At 40.0% G+C, this 20,026-nt stretch overlaps 1 protein-coding gene across 1 annotated transcript; it reads right to left on the minus strand.

The window, feature by feature from the left end:
• Window positions 1–450: 450 nt before the first annotated feature.
• LOC104154609 (ribosomal RNA processing protein 1 homolog B-like) lies at window positions 451–16,029 on the minus strand (the record flags this gene model as incomplete). The annotated part of the gene is made up of 14 exons (XM_009703980.1): window positions 15,952–16,029; window positions 14,971–15,028; window positions 14,174–14,259; window positions 13,076–13,137; window positions 10,757–10,886; window positions 9,252–9,316; window positions 8,521–8,681; window positions 7,850–7,941; window positions 6,967–7,064; window positions 6,440–6,459; window positions 5,891–6,016; window positions 4,353–5,095; window positions 1,259–1,405; window positions 451–517 (listed from the first exon to the last, which is right to left on the minus strand). Coding segments are annotated over exons 1-14 (1,885 nt in total), but the record flags the coding sequence as incomplete, so codon positions are not given.
• Window positions 16,030–20,026: the final 3,997 nt, after the last annotated feature.

Consider the following 20,026-nt stretch of genomic DNA (forward strand, 5'->3'; position numbering starts at 1 on the left):
AAAAAAAAAACAACACAAACTTTGCTATTATACAGCCTGATCTCATCAGCATATCAGCATCTTTGTCCTGGGAAACAGAAGTGAGCGATGAAGACTGTGAAGCGCAGGTGTTTCCCTAAGAGGTGCCCTGCAGCCCAGGCGGCTCAGGAAGGGGAGTTTGTCGCTCTGCTGCACTGTTTTCTATCTGTAAGGCTTCATCTGCCAGTCAGTAATGCAGCACCCTGGAATCACGCAAATCCAGCTGTTGGGCCACGTGTCCTAAACTTTACCATCTCCTCTGGACAGAAGCTTGAGGATGGTTTATAAACTATAGACAAATGTTGAGACAAAAAAAGGATCAGAATCATCCTGTTCTAGAGAGGTGAAGAGTACAGGCGAGTATGAGTGCATACAGCTTCCCCATCCTTGGCTACAAGAGAGCGTGGAGACACAAAGATGTATTGGACTCACCAGCAGTCATGTTTTTATTCAAGCCAAATGTGACTTTTTTGGAGCTGGACGACTGCAGCTTGTTCAGCTATAAAGCAAAAGAAAGACATGAAAGAAAGTAAGATTTCTATGAGTTCTTCTACCTGCATCCCATCAAAACTGATGCAAAGCAGCTTACTTCCCTTCATGTGATTTAGAACTCTCCCAGTCCTCTAGCACTGGCCTCTGCTAAGACAGCGCTGTTTTTCTAGCCAAAAGCAAACACGTTTCATTTGTAGAGAAATCACATACTCTCCCTAACGTCACTACATAATTCAACAACAAACAAGAAGATATTTGTGTATTAAATACATTGGCCCCACTGCACTCAGGCCTCAAAAGTGCAAAGAGGGCTTGAAAAGATACTGTATGTTAAAGAGGTTTAGGAAAGAGGGCAGTCTTTTGAAGTGCTGTACTGTTACCAGCCTCCACAAATGAGAGAAATGGAGGCTCAAAGTCCCTCAGCAAGACAGAAAGTCAGTTTCTGCTTTTGCTTTCTTAGGAAATCAGCAAATTCAGAATGGTGTTCTTTCAACAAGGTATTTTTGAAAGTAAGAGGGCAGGAAGAAGAGATTTTAAAGACGCCTACAACTCATTTTCTGAAACTCTGGAGCCATGTGTGACTGTCTACAACAAAATGCAATAGCACTTCCAGTTTCATCTGCCCACGTTAGGAGACTAACGCAGAGCGGAGAAGACAGCATGAATGAGGTCACGCTCCTTGCTGGGACAGGTGGCTTGGGAAGAGACCTGTGCCCAGACTCCGCTGCCATCTGTGAGATCCCATTACCTGCATGGATGCCCTGGTGGAAGAGATGGTGGTCCTCGCTTTCCTGAAGAATACTGGCTTTGGTAAAGTTGATTTTTCAAATTTTACAAAATCACTTCCTGGTTTTGCTTTCTTTTTCTTTAACGGTGATAGAGCAGCGCTGCTTTCCTATAAAGGAGGGAAAGGAAAAAATGCTCTGAGTACGAAAGTACTGTAGTCAACTATACCTCGTACAGTGATCAGTGCTCAGAGCTTACCACATGCAGCTTCTGTAAATATTGCCAGAGCTGAGAGCGTGCTAGTTGGTACTCACACAAGCTAATCATTGTGGTTAACTCTTAGGAGTTAATTTTGTAGTTCGCATGACTGGAAACAGAAGTTTAAGGCAAGCTCTGCACAAAAGTAGGAAGGTCATTGCAAAGCAAAGAAGGAAGAACTTGTAATACATTTGCCAGGCCCATCAGAGTACAAAGAAAGATGTTTTCTTCATGTGTATGAGGCTGCCTTACAATTGACCCAGCTCTCCTGCACACAAGTGCTGACCTTTTTTTTTCCTTGCCCTTAAGCAAAATCTCTTTTGTGGTACCTCTGGATGCATAAAATACACAAGTAATGAAAAAACCCAGCTTTAGGCTAAGGTGGACACTTCGGAGAAAGCATGAAGTCTGTCCGTACTCTCAGAAATCCAGCTATTGTGTATTGCTACTAGTTTGCTGCCTCAAATTCATACTGAGGATTGCCATTTAAAGAAATCCTTCTCTCCAGCACAAGGCAATTCTTAGGAGCTGTACTGGCAGTGCCACTAACGAAGTGCACCGCTCCAGAGCTCTCCAACCTGTTGTCTGTGGGCCCCAGATATCCGTGGACTACGGTGAGGGGAAGTTCAGCTATGCTGCACATCAACCTACAGATATGAAATTCCCAAAGCAGTTTGCAGCCGTGCTGTGGAAAACATCCAGGGGATATGGTCTCTTTTGATTTGAAAAATCACTTCTGCTTTAAATAAAATGAAAAAGTTTAAGTCTTTTAGCTTTCTGAATATTGGAAACAATTGTGAAATAATGCTGAACCTGTCTGGTTTTTCCCCTTCTCCTCCCTCTCGATATGTGAAGTTAATTCTTTGGAGGTGTGTGTTATCTTTGAAATCAAGAATCAAAACATGCCCCTCATGATTTCTGGGCATAAGACCAGTATTACATACCTAAAATCAGGAAATAAACCAACACATTATTTCTTAAGCAATGAAAACAAAATTAGCAAAGCCTAAGCTCCTCCACATCTGTGCATTTTAGCTTTACCCTGCCCTCTTCTTTCTTATACCAATACTCTCATCCTCCGCCCGACTCAAGTCCCAAATTTCTGTCCTTGTCTCCATCCCCTCACTCCCACTCAACACACACATACACATATACACGCAGCTACCTGGACTGGGCAAGAAACAGCAAATGCTGTAGTTTCTTTGGAATTACACATGGGGAGAGTGGCCCTCTAGCCTGGGCACTTACTGGCCAGCCAGCTACCAGGCAACTGCTGGGGTCAGGCTGCTGCCTTTCCCTCCATGGCTACGCTAATTTGTGCCAACGACTGATTTCCATGAAGCTTGCAGGAGCTTCATCTTGAATCTATTGCAGATCTTTGAACCTGTTGGGCTGTTGCAGCAAAGTTTTACCAAGAGACGGGGGTGGCATAATTGTATTTTCTTAGAAACTAAGCTTTTATAGGGAAACAAAGATGAGTTATGCAACACAGAATATTAAGGCAACAGGAGGCAAAGCCAACGGTTCCTAGTTCGGAAGCCCTGCAGTGAGAAAAATGCAGTTTGCATACTGGAGAGAGAGAAATGTTTGGGTTCTTCCCTCTCAGTACTTTATAATGAAAAAATATAAAATGTCAAAGCTATTCTAATACTATTTAAGCAATGTTTCAAAACGTAGTTTTTTCTCCCTTGAAGGACCGAGTAGTTATATCAAGTTCATATACAAGGCTGCACTACTTAACTAAGCATACAGTTTTAAACTGAAGTCAAACAGAGGTGAGCTGACAGGTTAGTAACATGCACTTTTTAGTCAGAGGAAGACGGAGTTGTTTTGTGTTCTGAATCTCATTTCTGCTTTATGAATTTTCTTTCCACTAAAGTGAGATTGTCAGCAAGACTTCGAAGGATATAACTGAACCCTAAGTGCATTAGGGTGAATATACACATAGGAAATGAGCAGTTAAAACAATTTCAGTGGCAGGAGAAGGAGGAACCCCTGCACTCTCTCTCTTAGCCACGCTACTAAAAATATACAGTGCAAAATACTTCTTGACTCTCAAATTGCTGAACAAAATCAACCCTATTCTACTTATTGCCAAGAAGAAAATGTGGGTGGGAGGTAGAGGTGAAAAAAAATTAGCTTGTTCCCAAACTGCAAGACATAAATTTTTGAAGAAGACTACAATCAGATCTTTCTAGTGAAAAAACACAGCATTGTCTTTATTAGAAACTGGACCATTCATAAATGTGATCATATAGCCATTGACGACATTGAAGGTCACAGTGTCATATTCTCTGTTCAAAAAATACTTTCCCCATACAGCACTAACAATTTGTTTAAGATGGAGAAGTGAGCTACCAAAAGAAGCCACTACTGGAATTTGCTGTGGGCAATTTCACAAGCAGTTTACATTAACGTAAGTGTGTGCTGCTGGTGCTGAAAAAGGGATGTTCCATCTTCCCATTCTCATCCTTTTGCCAAAATATGCCCTTTGTGAACATGCTGTAAGCTCAACCAGAGACCCAATGCAAAAGAGTAATTAAGCCAAGGACCAAAAAAAATGAAAAAAGGAAGAAAGAAAAAAGACAACCCCATACGCTAAACAACCCAAGTTTCAGCTAGATGAGTTCTTTCAGCTGAGTAGCTGGCACAGGCTTTAGTGTCATTGCACAGGAGGGCATAAGACTGTGGTGGTGGATGTGGATTTCTGGGGAATCGAGTTCGTTTTGGTGACAATGCATGATGACATCAGCACACAGCCTGCCCACGAAGCCCCACACTCAGAAAGCTAAAACCAAATTTGAAAATGAGCCTGGCAGTTCATGAATAAGGTAGAGAAAAGAATGAGAGATACATACCCCCTTCCTGCTTTTCTTGCACACAGTCTCCAGAACTCCGTTGGCTTCGACAGAATTTAGCACCTCTTTTACTTTTCTCTTCTTTTTCAAGGTTGCTGCTTTCTGGCTGGAGACTTTCATCCCTTCCAAACCAACCAGCTTTGTCTTTGTCTTCAATTTGACCTTTCTGGAGAGCGCAGATTCAGAGCCTGCATCTCCTGACAGGGTCCCCAGCAAGCCCTCCTTGTTGGATTTCATGTCAATTTGCTGCAAAAGGGTATCCCCATTCACCAAGACAGCCCTTGCTTTCCGTTCCTTTTTCACAACCTTAGGAGTTAACGGTGCGACAGATGGGCTGACATCCTTTGCCTCATTGGTGTTAGCTGGTTCATTCTGACATGCTGTTTTTACAGGAACATTTTGCACTTTTGGATTAATTTTCTTCAACTGACTCTTTTTACTCTGCTCGGTGTCAGTTGGACTGTTCTGCGCAGAGATACTGCAATTTTTTCTGGTGTCAGTTGCTACATTTGTGGTCTCATTTGCCTCATTTACTAGCGATTTCTTTCTCTTCCTTTCCTTGTTATTTTCTGGCACCTTTCCCTGGCTAAAAACATTAGATCCAGATGTTTCAGCTATTCCCTCCTCACAATTTCCATCAGCTGTTCCAGAATCAGCACATGGGCTATGCTTCTTCTTCCTTTTTTTCCGCTTCTTCTGGGCAAGTGATGCCTCCTTCACACTTGACATCTCTTGTTCATCCTCTAAATCCATCCCAAAAAGAATGCCGTATAACACAGATGTGAAACACAAAGGTACTTACAAGAACTAAATTCTGTTTGTTGTTTTTTTTTTTTTCTTTTAAAATAGACTTAACATTTTCCTGCTATCAGCCAGCACAACAGTTTTACTATTACAGCTGATCAGGACACTGCAGCCCTCTGACGCCTGGCCTAATTAATATTTTGCGGATCTTGCCTTGTCACAGCTAACATCTAAGCCATACCCTGTGGTAACCCTATTTTGTATAGCAATATTGCTAGAAAAAGTTGTTATTACCCACCTGTTAAGCCTATCAGAAGGGCAACTCAGAGGTTCAGTAGTTTGGTGAAATATTTTTGGGTATGATTGGGTTTGTGCCATGTCCATATAAGCCATGATGCTAGAGATACTTGCACCTGGTTCTCAGCAACTTTCTTCACCTTCCCAGAAACACCCCCAAATTCCTATATTCTAACAGTCATCCTATTTTAAGAAGAGTGATGTGTTTCTGTTTTCCTACAGTAAATGGAACTGCTCAAAGGAGCAATGCAAAAATGCTTCCGTTTTGCTTTTGACTGAAATTTTTGAGGTGATGCTTGCCTCAAAATTGGTAACAAAATTCCCACCACTTTCAAAGAGACCTTACTTTCACATTTAACCTTCATTGCAACATGATACAAATCAGCGCATTCTCAACAACAGGTCTGCCTTCTTCAGAACAGCTTGTGTTTCATAGTTTGCCAAATCAGACAAGTGACTGCAGATTGTTGGTCTTCCAAAGGTTAATCTTGCCTTACCTTTTACTTTCTCCAACTTGTTTTTCTCCCAAAGCTTGACAGCTTTTTTCTTTCGCTTTCCCCTGCTGAATTCATCATCATCTTCATCTGTAGAAACATCTTCAGGAAAATCTTGGGGGAAGATTCCTGTTGAGGAGGAAGGATAAGGTATCTGAAAACTAATAGTTCTATTTCTATGAATGCTTATGCTGTTCATATACAGCATAACTCCCACAGAAACAAAATCAACTCCTCGTTCCCCACTCAACCTGAAAGAAAATCATACGAGGTATTCCTATCTGTTTAAGTAAAAATAATCATCTTTCATTTAAGGACAAAGTACAGGGTTGCTCAAATTGTGAAGGGGATTTGGCCATCTCATCAAGACTGTGTAACGTGTCTTCATGAGATTTAAAAAAAAAACCCCAAAACACCCAAACAGTATTCTGGAAATTCCCATTAAAAAAAAAAGGAAAAAGAAAAAAGTATCTGCAATACACGTTGTACAAGAACATTATGTATCCTTTGATGGAAAGAAACTACTGTCTCTCTATGCTGCTCAGTCCTTACCTTCTGCTAAGTCCTGGAACCTGGAGGTGGGTAGGAAGGGAGAGAAGGAAAAAACAAAGCAGTATTACTGATTTAGTACCAATAATAACACTAGCAGCATAGTATCACTGTACTTATGGTTTTGTCAAAATAGGAGCAACATATTTTGCACAGGAAGTTACAAAGAGCTCATTCAACAAGAGATCTGCCTCAGAAACCCCAAAACTCAAACCTAATCACTGAAAGTATTGAGAAAACAGCAATTTAACACTTCTCCCATATCTGTAACTTGCGTCACACACAATCTAATGTCACATCTGGTGGTACCAGTCCGCCCCGTGTACATACACCTCAGCTAGCTGCAGTTGGCTAGTACCAACGAGGAACAGCAGCACAGGCTTCAGGCACCTTTTGCGTGTTATCCAGGGCTGTGAGACAAGCCTGCTCTTGTGACATTGTCACCAGGACAAGCAAGGGTGGAGAGAAAGCAAAGTAAAAGTTGTTTAGGGCATAATGGCACATGCAAGGTGTATTTCAACAGAACTCACTTTCTGACCAGCTTGTACAGACGCTTTCTGTTAAGGGAAGGTGTATTTTTCTTGCTCGCAAATTCGAAGAGTTTGTCAGCAACAGCCTTATAATCAAACTGTTGGAGGAAAGTATGACAGAGCTTCTCTTAGTTAGCTTATTCATGCAAGATAACCCAAGGTGACTCATGTTATCAGCAGACACATCCTCTAAACAGCCACTTCCTTTAAATCCAAAGTATTTTTTCTCTGTTGAAATTTGCACCCCCTTCACACATGCATACTGACTTTTGCTTCATTAACAGAACAGTTGAACTCAGCATCAGTTTCTCAAACATTCTTAACCTTAATTCTTACTCAAGAGAGAAGCCAACCAACTTCAAAACTTCCACAAATATTTAAGCTAAATATCAGATTGAAGGTGTGTCATGTTCTAATTTTTGCTTAAAAGCCACAGAGGATGGGTGGATTTTTCAAAAACACTACACTGCACCAGAATTGTAGCAGAAAAAAAACCACACTGCAACATATTACCCTCTCTAAGTATGCCACCATCTATTACCTTTTGCTTTTATTGTCTATGAAACTTATGCTGATTGCTTCACCACCCACTGTGACTTGGCTTTTACCATACGTTTTTGAACTCTTGAAACAGGAAGCGAGGAAGAGAAAAAAGAAGGTTTGAGAGAGAGGAAAGAAGTTAGAATTTAGACATAGATTTATTTTCTTACAAACTACTCACAGGGTACACATTACATAAATACCACCTTACATTAAAGCAGAAGATTAAAATTTTGTAACACGTTTATCCAATTGACACCCTTTACTTCTGTACGTCTTGAAAGGGATGGGAATAAAGAAAACAGAGGGCGAATATCTATAACAGAGCAAACAAGCCACGAACCTGAAGAACAGTCCCGATACCATCATCAGCATTTTCATAAACATCCTCTGTCTTCTCAGAGCTCTGCACTGATTTTCTTGACAAACATCTGTCTGCTATTATAAAAAAAAGACTGAACATTAATGTTTAGTTTGTAAAAAACAAGATAGTGTGCACTACTGCGACAGACAGAAGACCAGGTGCATTTTTCTTCATGCGATGTTGTGAGCTTGGACTGGTTTAAGTACTTTATGTCACCATTATGCAATACACAACTGTGGCATTATCTGAGCGCCTTTTAAAAAATTGCCTCTGTACCAGCGTATATCTGGAATGAAAACCTTCCTGCCTGGCCTTTTAAAAATTCTTTTTTTAATTTAAAATTCCCACAGAATGCCAAAACCTCATCTTCTTCAAAAATGTTATGGACATCCAAGAGCCAAAAGCCAGACTGGGTTATCATCTAGCGCTGCTGCAGAAAGCTGATATTGCCTCATTTTATAGAGACCACTGATTTGTGTGACATGTTCTTTTGGAGTCACTTTGTTTAAGCACATCAGAAGGGAAGGCAGGAAAATGCAATTTATCCTTACAACACCTTGAACATGTGTTTGACTGGTGCAGAGCAGAAATGTATTTTTAAGAAACAGATTTTTAAATCCTACCAAGGCAATTTAGAACTCCCTCCTCACCTTTGGTTTTAGGCACCTCTTCATTTTCCTGTTTGTTTTCTTCAGACGCTTCCTCATCACTGTTGCTACCCAGTTCTTTCATTAGGTCCTCGATAGCGTAAGGGGACTGATCCACAATGATCTCAAAGATACCAGCGGCTACGGCATGCAGCACACATCGACTGCGTGACAAGAGAGCAGGGATGAGTCTTGAAAGGCAGAAGCATACACACCCTCCCCTCTCATATTGAAAAAATGGAAATTTGAGGGACACAGGGACAATGGGTAAGAAAGAAGAAAGAGGAGAGAGCATCTAGCGCTCTCTAGAGAGCTCCTCTCTAGAGGAAGGTGAATGTGTTACTTCCTAAACTGAAGTCCTTTAATCCAAACAGTGCCCTGCCAATGTTCCCTGCTGAAATTTGTCTGTGTTTATATGCTGCTCTATATTACACTGCAACAAAGAATCTAACCAGCTCAGCTGTTCTATGCATGTTTAAAAAAACCATAAATATAACCAGACTAAACCAACTGAGGTTGATATAGTTCTTACAAATCCATGAAGATTATCTATAGCTTTGATAAACAGAAGTTATCTTCAAATGACTGTGCACATCGTTAGTAAAATACCTTTCTTTCTCTACATTCTGAACTTATACTATGACTCTTCTTCAATCCATTTATTACCATGTGTAGTGGTATGTGCAGAATTTCTTAATTCGTAAAAAAAATATTTATCCTTTCATTAAACTTACTCCTTTGATTTGGCAGCAATTTTGCAGAAAGGTTCAATGAACTTGAGATTCTGGTCTGCTGTGAGCTGTATGATTAGAAAGAAAAAAATAATGAGTACAGTAAATATTGTATGTGTACACTCAAATTCCTTGAATATTTGGTGTAGGGGGATCTTCTTTAAGAAGTTAAGTCAAAGTCTTTCAGCGTACTATCCAATTCCAACTGACAGGAGTATCCAGTGACTTTTTGTTATTGCTTCTACCGCTAACGTCCAGATATTCCTTGGAAGCATTATAAAAATGTTGACTGCTTTGCAGACTTTAATCTACTGAGCACAGACATATAACATAGCTTCTTATTTTAGATATGGAAACACGAGGCAGAGAAAACTTAAATAATTGTGTGCATTTTCACAAAGAAGGTCTGTAGTAGGCATGAATAAGATCTGAGTTTCTCTTAACTGGACCGCTTGGACCAAAACACTGTCAGCTACAGTAGTACTAAAGATAAAAATCCTTCCCGAAATTCCATTTATGAGCATCAGCTGTGAGTTCATATAGTCTAGGGGACTAATTCCCCATGCTTCCCGGCAGTGGCAGTGGCTTAGCCACAGCTCTGCGACTGTGGAGCTGCAGAAATTATTTGGGCTCCAAATGCAGGCGTTTCTCTTGTGCAGACATCTTCTCTCTCACACTCCGCAATCCAGAACTGCAAAAGCTACAGGCAGGATTGCTTTCAATACTGACTGCAAAGAATACAAATGGAAAATTGCTAACAGCTTCGTCCATTGCAAGGAGAGGTATCAGATGCCAGAAACAAGGAGTTAAATGAGCAGAAGCCTGGAACGAAGTGTGGGGCAGCGGGCAGCAGAAATACTCTGTGGGAGAAGTTCAGCAGTGACAGCTGCAGTAACAGGCTTTCAGTCCCTGCAAAACTCTGCATCACTGGAACACCAACCAAAATTAAGGGCAACTGAAACAGCAATGCAGAGCAGAGAAAGACAGACATCACGAGCAAAATAAACAACTGGATGTAGAGTGTAAATTGCTCAATGCACAACCGACAAGGTTTGAGGTCAACAGTAAGCAAATACTATACAACTTTGAAAGCGCACTTTCTTCCTCTCTTTAGGCGTTACACAATCAGCCAAGAGCAGGCTTTATGTCAGTTTTTGCAAAAGCGAAGACTGGCAAACATGTTCACAGAAGGTGAAAAGACATTAAGTCCTTTCTGTTGAAATGGACAAATCGGAACGGTCAAACTTTTCTATTGCTATTTCCAACCTCAATTTGGAGCAGTATACCAGTACTCAGGAACTTCAGAGAAACAACTATATTCTCACTGTCTACACTAAGACAGCAATAAAAGTAAAAGCATAAATTCTAATAAGTCACGTTCTTCACGCTTATTCAATGTTGCTATGTTACATTTAAAACATGCATAATCTAAAAATTTAATTTACTCTAAAATGCTGCACGTTACAGTTAACATTAATCAGGAAGAAAATGACAACATATTTTCTAACCTCCTTTGCACCAACTTTAGCCAATTCATCCAGATAGATATCAATGAAATGCAACTTTATCCCAATGGGAGCATTGCTGTCTGGCTCCATAACTTCTTTCATTAGTAGCTGCAGGAATAGTTCAATTAGACTGGAAAAAAAGAAATAAAAGGAGAAAAAAAAGAACAAGATATTCATATTCAATTGCTCATGTTCTATTAGCTTTGAAAACAAACTCTAGACACTCAAAGTTTTACCAGTTCTTTAAGATGGCTATCCAACACTCGTAAGAAATAAATCCAGTGACCAATTTTCACATCTTAAAGCAAACTTTAAAAAAAAAAATCCATCCATAGTCAGGACTCCTTAGAGTCTAGATGATTTTGTAACATCAGACAATCCACTCAATGCAGTTTGCTACAGTGAAAATCACCGTTTTAAAATTCACACCTTAATTTAGACTGAAGTTTATTATGCCCTATGATTGATGGGTCAGAGGAGGGATTCTGCTATTTGAGCCAGGCATTCCGAAGACACAGCTGTCACATTCATCCACCCCTGATGGGCAACACCTCATACCCTTCCATTTTATTAGATGATTTTCATTTTGGTGCACACCCAAGGATTAAATTTAATACTGATCCTTCTCAAACTCATTTCAACTGTGCAAACTTTGCCTTCATTAAAGGATGTTATCCACTGTCCCTTAGAGCAAAACAATTACACTGAAGAACAGACTGAGGGCTAAGCTAGGCATAAAAAACCCATCATCCCAATAGCTCAAGTGAGAAGTGGCTGAGCTGTGTACAAGTAGGACTGTGGCTCTGTTCAGTTACTGACTCCTGGAGTATTAACAAATCCTGCTGGCGTGACATGGCTCAAAGATGTGCTGTCATTGCTGCATCTAAGCAGCACTTGGGACTTTTTTTTTCTTTTTTTTTTTTTCCTGAGGTTCACCCTTGCTATCTTTCAGGAAAGTGAAGCTTTGTATATTCCACGCTTCCTCTCCTGCCGTTCTGTGGGACCTCCTGCAATTTTGCCCAGAACAAATGTCTCCTGTTCCAAAGAGAATTTAAAGCATTCCAAACCCATAAAGATTATTTCAGTTTTACTTTAATACACCTTTCTTCAAAAGCATTTTAAAAGAAAAGAGAAATGGAAGACATGCTAGGCAGCTTCTAGGCTCTACCTAGGAGGGAAAGGCAGCTCTTGAGCTCCCTCACTTTGAAAGAAAGGAATCATGATCTTCTCTTCCACACTGCCTTCTCCGGTGGTGAAGGGCCTGCAGGTCATCCTTCCAGTGAAGCTGGAAAAAGGGAGGCCAAAGCCATAAGAAACCTTGTCAGAGATCAGTTTGGGTGACCACATCTCTGCCATGGGAACGTGTGTGGGGAAGAAGGGCTTTGGCTTTATCAAACCTCCTCCCACACTTTCTGTTCCTGTCAAGGAGCGCTTTCCACTCTTCAACCTGTGGGCATTTATCCAATGCAAATTTAAAGTAGAACAGAGGGGATGGGGTGTACTTTAGCTTTGCATTCCTTTCTATTTCCTCAAAAACATGCCTATATGCATTCCACATTTCAGAAGGCAGGAGAGAGAAAGGATAACCTTAACACCAGGTTAGTAAGCACTTTTAACTAAAAGACTTAGAGCTCTGCATCAGTTTAAACACAGAGCAAGCTTAGAAGTGGCACAACAGCTCTAGACAGAGCAAGACGACTGCAATTACTTGCCATTTTATAGAACATGGAAGAAATACAAACAAAACTACCGATGTATACAACAAACAGGAAGTCAGTTTACAATTAAGGAGTTCTGTTTTAGCAAAAGACAAGTCACCATGATTAAACACAGCAAAATAAAAATTTTTAAAAAAGTCACAGCCAATCAGAAAGACAACACAACCAAAAAAAAATTCCTTTTCTGTACTTTCTGGGATGCAGGTTCCCTGTCTCATCTCTCCACAGGTGATATTCCATTGATAGCTCGGCTGGCTAGATCAGCCAGATCTAGCAAACTCCATGAAAAATTTGGAGCCCTTAGATTTCATGACTGCTTGGAATACCACTGGACAAGCTCCTACGTTCAGGTCTTGCATAAGCATACATGAATTACTTTCTCAAATCTCTTTCTGTGAAACAGACTCTGAGTGGCTTAGGTGAACGTGAGGGTTACGGACTGATGGCAGTGTGTATTGAACTTAATGAACCCTAACACCTAACTGTGGTTCTATGACAGTGCCATCTACAGAGAAAAAGGATTTACTGAAAGAAAATGTACTTGATAAAGGTAAACCCGGCAACTTCTTTATGATGCAACTACATTCAGAAATCTGCTTACCTTTCATCCCATTCATTTCTTTTCAGTACTTCAAAGGATTGCCTCAAAATCATACGCATGAGCTGCAAAGTACAAAATTTGTTACACATGTTGTTCATGAAAACAGATCAAGGAGTTACAGTGACCGTAATATGAATAGACTTCTTAGTAAACCTCTTTGTAGCACAGTAAGGTGGAAAGCTTCCTCATATGAACATTTTGACAGACTTGTCTATCATGCCAAGCAACAGAAGGATGCTGTGATGCTCAAAAGACAAGAAACTATTTTCATATCCGAAGCCCAGAAAAATCCATGACCATTTCTACTAGCTTTCTCTTGCTCCATCACCCTGATTTCTTTGTGAAGTGCTGCCAAATCTAAAAAACACCACAGCTTAAACTGGAGACAACAATATGGGACAGATGATAATAATAATTCAATTTACTTGAAACTTGCACTAAGAGACAGCCATATTTAAAACAGCTACATTAAACTGGCTTAAAGCACTTCCCTTACTGAAATACCTGGTTTCTGCTAACATTGAGAAACAAAAAACAGCAGTGATTGTGCCTGCAATTAACTTCTTTCAAAAACAAGATTAATGTGATTTTGTTCTTTACAAAAGTAGGTCTTCTAAGATGCTTCTCTCGTTGATTTTACTATTTGTTTTAATATAGTGTTTCCTATAGAAAGAATTCTGATAGCTGAATGTACTACAGTGGATACTTCACTGGTGGAAAGTTGAGGTTCTAGTGATAACTACTTTATACAGAGTCAAAAAAAGTCTTTAAACAATCTGATCTAAAAAACTGATGTTGATGCAGTGTCCTCTGAGACAGTATTCATATTCCGTATAGAAATCAATGAAAAACATCACTGTGTTATAAAGGAGGGTAAACAAGAAAGCACTTGCAGCATGACATAAACCGTAACGGCTTTTAGATTTGCAGTGGCAAGCGAAAGCCTTTAAAACAAGTACCTCTTGCAAGGCATCAAGAAGACAGTCACTTGTCTTCTCTAACAATATACATATATGTATGTGCAGACAAAACTGCCTCCCACTACACCACCATCACATCTTTTCTTGCAGAAAAGATCTACAAAAGAGTTAGTATTACCATATAGAACTTATCAAGACGCAGATTGTCTATCCCATTCCATTCACGGTTCATAGTTTGCCAAAATGTCTGAATGAACAGGTGTCCTGTAAGAGAGTAAGAAAAAACAACTGCGTGTCTGGCACAATGGTTTATTTTGCTGACCCAAAAGAATCTCAGGAAATTACTTCAACATGAGAAAGGGATGCATTTCCCTAGGGATTTGCCTAGTGACAGGGAGAGAGCTATGGGAAGATGTGCATGAGACAGGTACAAGGACAAGTCAACTAGACTTCAGAACAACATGAGAAAAGGCACACAGCTACTCTTAAAGACAAGTGTAATTACAGGGACAGCTTTGTATCTGTTTTGTGTTACATACACACAAGTTAGAGCAAAATATCCATTCTGCACTCATTTCTACTCATGCAAGTTTTGGCATTGACTGACCACTCTATTTCAAGTGCATTTTGAATACTAGGTGCTTAAGAGTTCATGAAACAAGGTTGGGTTTGAGTAGGAAATACACAGAACAAGTAAGTCTATGCAGAATGGCAAAGTAAGGGGACAAGTTTGCTTTGCTACCCACCCTGTAAAGTTTCACCTTTATCACACTGGAGATACAAAAAAAAACGACAACCAGAAACAAACTGCATCTCATGCTTCCCTTAATGCAATCACACACACCAGCTGGACAAAGAGCAAAGAAAAACCCCAAAGCAGCACTCCTATCTGGCTATCTGTATTCTGGCACTGGCCTCAAAATCACCGAAGATGAAAGTACCTTAGAGAGCATTAGATAATGAAATAGTACTTACGAGCCTCTGTATTCTGAATCACATGGATAAGCTGTGAGATATTGTCTGCAAGTTCCTCCTAAAAGTAAATTAATATAGTTAGTATAGCACGTTTCAGAGCTTGGTCTCCACACTAAACACGCAACCAGAAAACAGTAAACAGTATGAACATCATGAAACATCCCTCAAAATGAAAAATATTCTCTTAACAGCTGCTTTAGTACTGCAGTTATCCTTCCACTGGGATTAGGTTAGTTGTAAGAGAAGATTCAAGGGTATCAAGCCCTATTCATTTTACCAGATCTGCACAAATCATCTTTTTGACAGCAGACAAAATTAAATTAAGAGGAGAAAAATCCCATGTATTTGAATTAACAAATGATGTAAAACTTTAGGGGTACTGTTATCATATAGTTTAATTGTAGGAGCTCTCTGTGCTAGGTGTGAGATAAACTTTGTTCATGCAAACAGACCAGTGATTTGAAAATTGATTAAGTGAGGTTACTAAGATCTGGTACTCCAAAACTCTTATCTTTGGAAAGTAAGGAGACTACTGGCAGTAGCTGACAAAAGTCAGTAGTAGAGGAAGTGCTACCAAACCAAGAAAAGAAAAGAAAGTATGAAACTTTCAAACTAGGCTAACTAAAGGTTGCACATACGTTGTAGTCGCAGTTAAGGGCAACCTGCTGTTACTGCTTTAGTTCAATGCACTTCATAACGGTATATATTTCAGTTCTGGTTTTGGAAGGTAAACAGCTACACCTGCCATTCAGAGGCTGACTCCAAACATGATGCCATTTAGGCTTCTGTCCATGTGGTAAAGATCACAGAGTTACAGTCACCTCTCCTGCACCTGCACCCGTACGGGCAGCACGGGAAGAAAAAAAAAAAAAGAGGTGAGCAAAACTCACTAAGGTAATTCTCACTGTTCTAAATTAGTATGCTCCTACAGTGTATTTCAGAAGAGACCTACTCAAGCAAATATAAAACCAGTTACTGTACCTGTAGCAGAGGTTTATCCTGCATCCACATGCAATAGAACAGGCCCTTCCATATTTTTAGCAGTTCTTCCTGGCTGAAGCCACCTACAGTACAGAAGTCTGAATGAAAATGAAAAACCCCACATTTCCACCAAAATATTTTCATGCAGTTCCCTCTGTTCCCTACTTTCTTCTTTGTTTTTTGTTATAGTCTCTTGGGTAAATGTTGGTTCCTACTGTAAGCACACTAATTGGAAGGCAACTTGGCACAGTTCAATGATTCCATGACTGTAAGCATCTACCTTGTAACAAAGATTTCAAAGAAATCACAGATGAGATGAGATGAGATGAATACTAAGATAACTCTAATAAATCTCTGGCATATTTTTAGCACCAAGCCTGAAAGATATTTTTAATGAGGGTATCATATCTAATTTTGCAAGAGAGGTGATGTGCAAATCCTCAAACATAACTGACACAGCTTTTTGGTTTGGGTTTTTTTTTTGTTTGTTTGTTTTAAATAAAGTCTCACTTTACCAATAGTTTCGTTCCTTACTAGGGGCTTGTTTTGATAGAAAAAACCTCTAGCAGTTAAAACATTTATTTCTATATTAAAATGTATAATTGAAGAGCCTGAGCAACTATAATGAAAATACTTCTGTTACAGTTAGTCTTGAGATACAGTATCACCCGAATTTTAACAGCAAAGAATATTTTCACTATTAACAGTACAAAAATTCACATTCCAGTCAAAATCACATCATAGACAGAAAGTACTACATGGAAAATAAAATTTTATTGTCAGTAATAGTTGCTCAAGAATGTTTTAAAAACTAGATTACTCATGACATCAAATACATTTCTGGGAAGTAAAATTCTAACACTATACTGTTACCAGGTAGCTACAATAACCTACTACAGCTATTTTCAACCTATGGCCTACTAAATACCCCCAAGTAATTTCAAGAACAATCATGTTAAAAAGGTAAACATCTTCAGTAAGCTCAAATTTGCTCCAAAAAGATCACTGTCACTTTTGAAAAATTTTCAGGGCTCTGCCAATCAGAAAGCCTGAGACCCGGTACCAGATCTAAATTGGACCTCCTCCTTGGACCATGTCACTTGAAAGCAATTATCACTACTGCATCATTCTCCGCTCAGACAAAAAATTGTAAACATGGTAGCTAAATCGTCTACAGTCATGCTTGGTTAAACAGAAAGGAAGTAGAGCTGAGCGACGGAAATATGCAAAATGCTTCGTAGGAAGCAATATGTCTAGTAATATTAAGCGTTAATTATAAAGTTAACTTAGATTTGGCAGTAATGTTAAGATTAAATAGGAAACAATTTGATTCACTGATTTAACATTCATTGAAATATTAAAATTAATAACTTTTCTTAACAGAATTATACGCTACATACGTAGCAGTAAGAGGCAGGCTTAACCTTACACGCAGCATTAACTCTATGGAGGCACCAGACTTTAGGTTTATGTCCAGGGGATGTCAGCTGCTACCTACACAGAAGGGTCAGGAGTTCTTCCCTGCCTAGGGAACACAGACTTTCATGGGGTTGTTTTTCATACACGGAGGGGTTTTTAAAGTGTCCATTTGACAAAGGACCCTGATCAAAAGGTTTTAGAGCAAGTTTCATATCCCAGTCACTCAAAAAGTAGTTTCAAGATTGCGCGTTCCGTTTTTCAACTTTATGTCACCATCCACAGCTGGCAAATAATAATCATTCAAGCAAGGTTATTTTAAAACCTGAATCTATTGTATTAGCAACCACAGTGTGCAAAACTGAAGATCTTCCCTACTTTAAAGCTACCTTGAGAAAGATCTTGGGTTTAGGGCTTGTAGTAACTGTCCCTATGTGCAGTGTGGGAGCATGAATTAGTTATGTTACAACCACTCACTGAAGACGTGCTACTTTAATGCAACCCTTGTTAGCATTTCTGTTTGGGAGTTATGCTGTTTTCACATTGCTATCATTAAAATTGTTGCAATTTTTCCTATTCTAGACAATCTCCAAGGACCAGATCCACATGGGCACATTTCAGTGGAAATTACATAAATCCTTTATCGATCTGGGCCCAAGTAAGTGCAAGTCTGTCAGATAGGAAACCACCCAGCAATCTTTCTTCTTTTAGTAAAAGTTACTTTCATTTACTATTCTTTCACCAATTCATTTACCAATGTCCTTCTATTATCAGCCCAGTACAGCATGCCCTTCTCCTCTTTAAAGGTAGCTAACAAAAAAAAAATAAAGGCACCAATTCCAAGGAATAACACATGCAAGCTCATCTGCACACACAACTTCAGTAGTTCTATGCCTTCTGTAGAGTTTAACTTCTAGTTGAAAATTAAGAGCTCTAGCTCTTTGAAGAAGTTTCCCCAGCATGACCCGTAATTCAGCAGTCCTGTCTACCTATGAAACACGTGGCTGAGGTGAACGTCAGAACTCCACCACCTCTTTGAAAAGTTAGCATGTTCTCAACTGTTCAAGTATCTAGCTGCGTTATCTAACCTGTCAGCCTCATCTCTCTCAGAATGCTGGATGGATATAAGACTACTAATTAATAAATAACTTTTTTTAAAAAAAATATCTTTCTCCTGAACATAATGTTTTCTCTCCAAGTCCAAAGAAATTAACTTCTTTTTTAATATTACTAGCTTGAATAGTATGCAACGGTAAGTAAACCTAGGAGCTCTGGAAATTAGTCACCCTTGTTTCCTACTCATCTGCATTTCATGGTGGGTTGACTTTAACAAAAGGTTCACATCCCAAATGACAATTTCCCTGTGGTGGTTTCCTAATATTTTACAGCATTAGCTTAACCTGCAACCTTTTCTGTCAGTTAGGGCACTCCTGTCCATCTGGCAGGCTACTTCCACAAACTTAAAGGAATCTGCACTTCACAATGAGATGCACAGAGCGCTACTGAACACAGAGGAGCCATGTCCAGCTTAGGAAGTCTCAGGAACTAAAAATAGCTGGAAGCTCAGAAAGTACTTGGGAGGAATACAATGTACACTTGCTTGCTCTTACTAGTGCCCAGGCAACTGCTAGATCACAGGAACTGTCAGAAATGGGATAATGTGCTATTTGGCTCTCTGGTCTGACCCTGTAAGGTCATGTGCTCTTCCCTCTGTCAAATGTGGCTAACGGGTCAAATACTATTTAGAAAGGGACGAGGGTAAAGGAAACAAACAACATCTATTTCCCAATGTCTTTTCAAGGAATTAACTCAGGTTCAACCAGCATTCCAGTTTCAGTTTAGGTCACGGGGTGCCAGGTCTAGGCTGGCTTCCTCAAAGCCAAAGGAGTGTGTAGGCATAAACCTCCATACCAGTTCCATACCAGTTTCCCAGACGCTGCAGGAAGGTTCACTAGGTCAGACACAGTGCTCTGCAAATGTTCATGACCAGTTTCCCTCCCGTGTCGTGTCCAGCTTGCAACACAGCATGCTGGAAAAAGCAGTCTGGAAACATTACACAATCTCTCAGGCATCTCTGCACTGTGCTCCTTATCATTCCAACAGGAAGGTTTGCTGAACTGGATCCATGCATTCACAAAATGCCATGATTGACCTCATAAGCCTCCTATAACCTGTGTCCATGAGGAGAGGGTGCACAGGAGGCACCTTCAGGTGCAGGCAGGTTCAGGTTGGCAAGGCTAGACACAAGCTGGCTCCAGGGACACCACTGAGGGGCCCATGCACTGGACTCTGGGTTCTAACGCTGCAGTACGCAGCTCCAAGTAAGATAATAAACCTTGTTGGAAAAAAGCTTTTGAAATGTGGACGTAACAGGTAACCCAAGCTTTTGAAACCATGAATGTGGAGGTAATAGGTAACCCAGATAATCTGAATGGGTAACAGAGAATTGACTGCAATTATAAAAGTGCTGAAACACTCCTGAGCTTTCCTCAATTCCCTCCAACGCTCCTGAATGTAAGTCACAGAAAACAGGCAGCCACCACCTCACCAGGCAGCACAGCAGAAAATAAAACTATATGCTGCATATACCGGGCCGGGTTCAGGCTGCATCAGCTCAGGACATCTACGCCCTGTTCCCAGGAACGACAGCGTGTGAGCC

This window comes from Cariama cristata, unplaced genomic scaffold, assembly GCF_000690535.1.
Source record: "Cariama cristata isolate BGI_N322 unplaced genomic scaffold, ASM69053v1 scaffold18367, whole genome shotgun sequence".
Classification (NCBI taxonomy): domain Eukaryota; kingdom Metazoa; phylum Chordata; class Aves; order Cariamiformes; family Cariamidae; genus Cariama; species Cariama cristata.